The sequence below is a fragment of the Procambarus clarkii genome, chromosome 63 (genome assembly GCF_040958095.1).
Source record: "Procambarus clarkii isolate CNS0578487 chromosome 63, FALCON_Pclarkii_2.0, whole genome shotgun sequence".
NCBI classification, from domain to species: domain Eukaryota; kingdom Metazoa; phylum Arthropoda; class Malacostraca; order Decapoda; family Cambaridae; genus Procambarus; species Procambarus clarkii.
This window is the reverse complement of record NC_091212.1, coordinates 19,581,327-19,590,070: the sequence shown is the minus strand read 5'-3', so window position 1 is coordinate 19,590,070 and position 8,744 is coordinate 19,581,327. Positions and strand designations below refer to the sequence as shown.

The window sequence follows — 8,744 nt, the reverse complement described above, 5'->3', positions numbered from 1 at the left end:
CATTTATTTTAGTTTCCACAATTGCAACTATGTCAGGATCTGCTTCACTCACTCTTTCTTTTATCTCTTCTGCTTTATTAGATACCCCATCAGCATTGGTGTACCAAACCTTGAGATTCTTCATGGAAACTCTTGCACCAGAGTTCTCCCTTTCTCTGGGGGTCTGGGGGGATCAGGGGGGTGTCTGGGGGATGACTGGGTGCGGGGGGGGGGGGGGGGGGATCCGGGGTGTGTGTGTGGGGAGGGGGGTCCGGGAGGTGTATGTGTGTGTGTGTACTCACCTAGTTGTACTCACCTAGTTGTACTCACCTAGTTGTGCTTGCGGGGGTTGCGCTCTGGCTCTTTAGTCCCGCCTCTCAACCGTCAATCAACTGGTGTACAGGTTCCTGAGCCTATTGGGCTCTATCATATCTACACTTGAAACAGTGAAACCTCTGTGTGTGTGTGTGTGTGTGTACGTGTGCGTTTGCGCGTGTGTGTGTGTGTGTGCGTGCGTGCGACTGTTTGTGCGTGCGTGTGTTTGTGTGCCCGCGTATTTGTGTGTGTATGTGAGATGGATGGGTGGGGGTGATCCAACCCTCTCACTGAGGTGAGAAAAAAGGAGAGAGGGAGAGAGGGGGAAGAGAGAGAGAGAGAGAGAGGGGGGGGGGGGAGAAGGAGTGAGAAGGGGGAGGGGGAAGGGGGAGGTGGAAGGGAAGAGAGAAGGAGAGAGGGGAGAGAGAGAGAGAGAGAGAGAGAGAGAGAGAGAGAGAGAGAGAGAGAGAGAGAGAGAGAGAGAGAGAGAGAGAGAGAGAGAGAGAGAGAGAGAGAGAGAGAATGTGTGTTTGTGGGGGGGGGTGTATTTGTGTGTGTGTGTGTGTGTGTGTGTGTGTGTGTGCGTGTGTGTGCGTGTGCGTGTGAGTGCTTGCGTGTGTGTATTCACCTAGTTGAACAGTGTGAGTGTTTGTAGGGGGGGGGGGGGATGCGTGGGAACCTGGAAGGGTGGGAGGGGGCGGAGATGGTTACTTCAGGTTACTTCTTGTATATTCACCTAATTGTACTCACCTAATTGTGCTTGCGGGGGTTGAGCTCTGGCTCTTTGGTCCCGTCTCTCAACCGTCAATCAACAGGTGTACAGATTCCTGAGCCTATTGGGCTCTTGTCATATCTACACTTGAAACTGTGTATGGAGTCAGCCTCCACCACATCACTTCCTAATGCATTCCGTTTGTCAACCACTCTGACACTAAAAAAGTTCTTTCTAATATCTCTGTAGCTCATTTGGGCACTCAGTTTCCACCTGTGTTCTCTTGTGCGTGTGCCCCTTGTGTTAAATAGCCTGTCTTTATCTACCCTATCAATTCCCTTCAGAATCTTGAATGTGATCATGTCCCCCCTAACTCTTCTGTCTTCCAGCGAAGTGAGGTTTAATTCCCGTAGTCTCTCCTCGTAGCTCATACCTCTCAGCTCGGGTACTAGTCTGGTAGCAAACCTTTGAACCTTTTCCAGTTTAGTTTTATCCTTGACTAGATGTGGACTCCATGCTGGGGCTGCATACTCCAGGATTGGCCTGAGAATTGATTGTGTGTGTGTGTGTGTGTGTGTGTGTGTGTGTGTGTGTGTGTGTGTGTGTGTGTGTGTGTGTGTGTGTGTGTGTGTGTGTTCACCTCGTTATGTTTGCGGGGGTTGAGCATTTGCTCCTTCGGCCCGCCTCTCAACTGTCAATCAACTGTTTACTAACTACTTTTTTTCTCTCTCTCTCTCCATACACCACACTCACACCCCAGGAAGCAGCCCGTGACAGCTGACTAACTCCCAGGTACCTATTTACTGCTAGGTAACAGAGGCCTTCAGGGTGAAAAAAACTTTGCCCATTTGTTTCTGCCTGGTGCGGGAATCGAACCCGCACCACAGAATTACGAGTCCTGCGCGCTATCCACCAGGACCTAGATTCACGAAGCTCCATATATTTCTTCGTAAGTAGGTTTGCTACGAAGGTTCCTAAGCGTGCCCTAAGAAGATGCTTAGGTGCAATTCACGTAGTTCTACTTAGGAAGATATTTGGGTTTTGGGTGTGGTTCACCTGCGTGCCGATAGAGGTCACTACTGTGTTTCGTTTGGCCAATCAGAGAGCAGCAACATTCTTTATATTGAAGATTTAGCGCTGGCTTATCGGAGCTCTACTGCCTCCTATGTACGTGGAATTTTCTTATAAATTAATATATTTCGAAGTAAAACTGTTTTTTCAACTTCTACAGCCAGCACCGACATTGTAGTAAACAGATGTTACATTTGTTGTTTACCTACGTAATTCTAAGAGATATTGTGTAGCTGTCCTTGTTGCTCGGAAGATGCGCTGAGAATTATTGTATATATTTACTGAATTTACCCAAGGGCCACTAACTATCCAGTGGCCTCAAAGAGGACAGAAAGCCGGCGGCTTGTTAAAGGGCCCGCCAATTGTCTTAATGAAATTTTTTAGCTGGAATTTGCCATTTACGGCCTCAGCAGGTAGGCGGTTCCATGGGTTTATAACCCTCTTGGTGGAAAAAGCATCTGCTTTCAGTTCTGCTTGAGAGAACATACTCTCCAACACTATATCTGTGATTGTCCTGTTATCAGTGACTTCATAACAAATGGTATGAGGTATTTTGAGCTCTGTAATTACTTCATACACTCAGGAATATTGGAAGATATTCTTGTGCTGCACCCAGATTTTGCCAGTGGAGGCTAATAGATCAGCCTTAAGTATTTTGTTCTCTCCTAATTCCATGTATGACTGGCCATCCTGTGAGGTGAGGATGTTGGATGAGCTTGTAGCTGGTTTTTGATCTACAATGTGTGATCCTTCATACAGAATAGGGTAGCAGCACATTGCTGTGTATACCTAATCTTCTTAATAAAAAAAAAATCAGTAATAAAGATTTTAAATTATAGTTTACATTATTACAAGTACTGTAATATCCTTATTAAATCATGTTAACCATGGATCATTAAGATCTCATGTTGATATGTAATAGTCATATTTCTTTTGAACTGCTAATCCATGCTAATCATTTTTTAATCATTCATTAAATTGTGCATTATGTCTCAATTTTTCACTTCCTTGGATATACTGTTCAGTACAAAAAGATAGGATAAAAATAAACCAGTAATATTTCTTTCATTATATTTTTTATTTAAATAACTGCATCAATACTTTTACAGCTGACAGGATTTGTTAAATAAAAATTGGTTTATTGTTGCACACAATGGTGCTACATAGCCTTCCCAGCTTGGTGCCTTCTTTTAATACTTACTGATTAAGAAATAAATAATAATAAATATATTTTATTCAGGAAAAGTACATACAGTTGATTTACAAACATAATGTTGGATTTACAGACAGAGCTAGTACATACAATACCTAAAGCCAGTAACACTCACAGCATTTCGGGCAAGGTGTGGGGGGAAAAAACACTTGGACTAAAACTTAATAGTAATCGGGATTAGGTATAAATTATGTTGAAAGAAGGAATAAAAAAAGGGGGTAACAGCAGAAATCAGCAATTTTACACGTTGGTGAACAAACAGCATTGTTTAAAAAATAGCAAGACATGGGTTGACATTTAGAGGGTAAGGAAGGTTACCTAACATCATTTGTGCAGCATATTTTTATTTTATGTCTCACACAGATTTAATTTCAAAATTAACCAAATTTCAAACCAAACTAAATAAATAAGAAATGGGTATGTATAGCTAAGGTACATCCTTACTACTAGGTGAACAGGGGCATTTCGTGATAGTAAATGATCCCATCAGGCAGGGCTCATCACCTCTCATATTTCATGTTCACCAGTGTTTATTTATTTAATAACTACGGGTATAATATCTTGTTATTATAAAACTAATTCCAATATCATAAAAGACATATTTGCTTCAAGTCTAAAGTAGAGAATGCATACATAACTAACACGAAGGACTCTTCTTCACGTGATTCACCAGCTATAATCTTTTGTTTATGTTCCAAAATCTTAAAATCTATCCCAGTGTTATATAGTAGAGAAAAATTTAGTTATATTCAGTAAACGTAGAGCTACGAGTGGTCGACAGTACACTTAGACGACAGACCACACTTACCCGTGACCTGTGACCCGTGACCCGTGATGACTGACCTGTGACCCGTGATGACTGACCTGTGACCCGTGATGACTGACCTGTGACCCGTGATGACTGACCCGTGACATGTGATGACTGACCCGTGACCTGTGATGACTGACCCGTGTTGACTAACCTGTGACCCGTGATGACTGACCTGCGACCCATGATGACTGACCCGTGACCTGTGATGACTGACCTGTGACCCGTGATGACTGACCTGTGATCCGTAAAGACTGACTTGTGACCCGTGATGACTGACCTGTGACCCGTGATGACTGACCTGTGATAACTGACCTGTGATGACTGACCCGTGATCACTGACCTGTGATCCGTGAGGACTGACCTGTGATAACTGACCTGTGACCTGTGATGACTGACCCGTGACCCGTGATAACTGACCTGTGATGACTGACCCGTGATCCGTGATGACTGACCCGTGACCTGTGATGACTGACCTGTGACCCATGATGACTGACCCGTGACCTGTGATGACTGACCCCTGACCTGTGATGACTGACCTGTGATCCGTGATGACTGACCTGTAACCCGTGATGACTGACCTGTGACCCGTGATGACTGACCCGTGACCCGTGATAACTGACCTGTGACCCGTGATGACTGACCCGTGACCCGTGATGACTGACCTGTGACCCGTGAAAAGTGACTTGTGACCTGTGACCCGTGATGACTAACCTGTGACCCGTGATGACTGACCTGTGACCCGTGATGAATGACCCTTGACCTATGACCCGTGATAACTGACCTGTGACCTGTGATGACTGACCTGTGACCTGTGATGACTGACCTGTGACCTGTAATGACTGACCTGTGATGAATGACCTGTGACCCGTAATGACTGACCTATGATGACTGACCAGTGACCCGTGATGACTGATCTGTGACCGGTGACCCGGGATGACTGACCTGTGACCTGTGATGACTGACCTGTGACCCGTGATGACTGACCTGTGACCTGTGATGACTGACCCGTGACCTGTGACCCCGTGATGACTGACCTGTGATCCGTGATGACTGACCTGTGACCTGTGATGACTGACTTGTGACCCGTGATGAGTGACATGTGATGACTGACCTGTGACCCGTGGTGACTGACCTGTGATAACTGACCTGTGATGACTAACCCGTGATGACTGACCTGTGATCCGTGATGACTGACCTGTGATCCGTGATGACTGACCTGTGATCCGTGATGACTGACCTGTGATAACTGACCTGTGACCTGTGAAGACTGACCCGTGACCCGTGATGACTGACCCGTGACCCATGATGACTGACCCGTGGTCTGTGATGACTGACCTGTGGTCTGTGATGACTGACCTGTGACCTGTGATGACTGAAACGTGTTCCATGATGACTAACCCGTGACCCGTGATGACTGACCCGTGACCCGTGATGACTGACCCGTGAGTTGTGATGACTGACCCGTGACATGTGATGACTAACCTGTGATCCGTGATGAGTGACTTGTGACCCGTGATGACTGACCAGTGACCCGTGATGACTGACCTGTGACCCGTGATGACTGACGTGATGACTGACCTGTGATGACTGACCCTTGACCTGTGACCCGTGATGACTGACCTGTGACCTGTGATGACTGACTTGTGACCTGTGATGACTGACTTGTGACCTGTGAGGACTGACCTGTGACCTGTAATGACTGACCTGTGACCTGTAATGACTGACCTGTGATGAATGACCTGTGACCCGTGATGACTGACCCGTGACCTGTGATGATTGACCTGTGATAGCTGACCTGTGATGACTGACCCGTGATGACTGACCTGTGACCCGTGATGTCTGACCTGTGACCCGTGATGACTGACCCGTGACCCGTGATGACTGACCTGTGATAACTGACCTGTGATGACTGACCCGTGATGACTGACCTGTGACCCGTGATGACTGACCTGTGACCCGTGATGACTGACCTGTGACCTGTGATGACTGACCTGTGACCTGTGATGACTGACTTGTGACCTGTGATGACTGACCTGTGACCTGTAATGACTGACCTGTGATGAGTGACCTGTGACCCGTGATGACTGACCTGTGACCCATGATGAGTGACCCGTGATGACTGACCTGTGACCCGTGATGACTGATCTGTGACCGGTGACCCAGGATGATGGACCTGTGACCTGTGATCCGTGATGACTGACCTGTGATGACTGACCTGTGATCCGTGTTGACTGACCTGTGATCCGTGATAACTGACCTGTGATGACTGACCCGTGACCCGTGATGACTGACCTGTGACTCGTGATGACTGACCCATGATGACTGACTTGTAATCCGTGATGACTGACCTGTAAAGACTGACCCGTGACCTGTGATGACTGATCTGTGACCCGTGACCTGTAATGACTGACCTGTGACCTGTGATAACTGACTTGTGATCTGTGATGACTGACCTGTGACCTGTAATGACTGACCTGTGATGAATGACCTGTGACCCGTGATGACTGAAATGTGACCCGTAATGACTGACCTATGATGATTGACCTGTGACCCGTGATAACTGATCTGTGACCGGCGACCCGGGATGACTGACCTGTGATCCGTGTTGACTGACCTGTGATCTGTGTTGACTGACCTGTGACCTGTGATGACTGACCTGTGACCTGTGATGACTGACCTGTGACCCGTGATGACTGACCTGTGACCCGTGATGACTGACCTGTGACCCGTGATGACTGACCTGTGACCTGTGATGACTGACCTGTGACCCGTGATGACTGACTTTTGACCGGTGATGACTGACCTGTGACCCGTGATTACTGACCCGTGACCTGTGACCTTTGATGACTGACCTGTGTTGACTGACCTGTGATGACTGACCTGTGACATGTGACCCTTGATGACTGACCCGTGACTTGTGACCCGTGATGACTGACCTGTGACCTGTGATGACTGACCTGTGACATGTGACCCTTGATGACTGACCCGTGACCTGTGACCTGTGATGACTGACCTGTGTTGACTGACCTGTGACCTGTAATATGTGACCCTTGATGACTGACCCGTGACTGGTGACCCGTGATGACTGACCCGTGACCTGTGGTGACTGACCCGTGACCTGGTTTACACAACCCTAACACATCACAACACATCAGTAACCACTGATCTCGGCGTGATAATTGATGCCAACACTAATTTTGACCATTTATGAGATAATTAACTGTTAACATTGTGTCTGGGAATAAAATACTCTGGAAAATTACTATAGTTAATGGAGTTGCTTTGCTCGACCTCCGACCTGTGCTCGACCTCCGACGTGTGCTCGACCTCCGACCTGTGCTCGACCTCCGACCTGTGCTCGACCTCCGACCTGTGCTCGACCTCCGACCTGTGCTCGACCTCCGACCTGTGCTCGACCTCCGACCTGTGCTCGACCTTCGACTTGTGCTCGACCTCCGACCTGTGCTCGACCTCCGACCTGTGCTCGACCTCCGACCTGTGCTCGACCTCCGACCTGTGCTCGACCTCCGACCTGTGCTCGACCTCCGACCTGTGCTCGACCTCCGACCTGTTCTCGACCTCCGACCTGTGCTCGACCTCCGACCTGTGCTCGACCTCCGACCTGTGCTCGAACTTCGACCTGAGCTCGACCCTTCGACCTCAGCTCGACCTTCGACCTGTGCTCGATCTTCGACCTGAGCTCGACCTTCGACCTGTGCTCGACCTTTGCGAACTAACACTTGTTTACATCATATCATTTAACAAGCAAATTATACATGTTAAATAATTTGGTAAATGATTAGAGAGAGGATGGTTCCCCCCCATCCCCCCCCCGGGGCCAGACGAGGGTGTTAAGGGAAGGTTCCCCCCGGGGCCAGACGAGGGTGTTAAGGGAAGGTTCCCCCGGGGCCAGACGAGGGTGTTAAGGGAAGGTTCCCCCCGGGGCCAGACGAGGGTGTTAAGGGAAGGTTCCCCCGGGGCCAGACGAGGGTGTTAAGGGAAGGTTCCCCCCGGGGCCAGACGAGGGTGTTAAGGGAAGGTTCCCCCCGGGGCCAGACGAGGGTGTTAAGGGAAGGTTCTCCCCCCCCCCCGGGGCCAGACGAAGGTGTTAAGGGAAGGTTCCCCCCCCCCGGGGCCAGACGAAGGTGTTAAGGGAAGGTTCCCCCCGGGGCCAGACGAAGGTGTTAAGGGAAGGTTTCCCCGGGGCCAGACGAGGGTGTTAAGAGAAGGTTCCCCCCGGGGCCAGACGAGGGTGTTAAGGGAAGGTTCTCCCCCCCCCGGGGCCAGACGAAGGTGTTAAGGGAAGGTTCCCCCCGGGGCCAGACGAGGGTGTTAAGGGAAGGTTCCCCCGGGGCCAGACGAGAGTGTTAAGGGAAGGTTCCCCCCGGGGCCAGACGAGGGTGTTAAGGGAAGGTTCCCCCCGGGGCCAGACGAGGGTGTTAAGGGAAGGTTCTCCCCCCCCCCCCGGGGCCAGACGAAGGTGTTAAGGGAAGGTTCCCCGAGGGGCCAGACGAGGGTGTTAAGGGAAGGTTCCCCCCGGGGCCAGACGAGGGTGTTAAGGGAAGGTTCCCCCGGGGCCAGACGAGGGTGTTAAGGGAAGGTTCTCCCCCCCCCCCCCCCGGGGCCAGACGAAGGTGTTAAGG

The 8,744-nt window shown here is 49.5% G+C and overlaps 1 protein-coding gene across 1 annotated transcript; it reads left to right on the top strand.

Moving 5' to 3' along the window:
• Positions 1-7,372: 7,372 nt before the first annotated feature.
• On the top strand, positions 7,373-7,888 carry LOC138354541 (uncharacterized). Its single transcript, XM_069308902.1, has one exon. It carries the CDS (start codon positions 7,373-7,375, stop codon positions 7,886-7,888), a length of 516 nt encoding a protein of 171 aa, XP_069165003.1.
• The last annotated feature ends 856 nt before the right edge of the window (positions 7,889-8,744 follow it).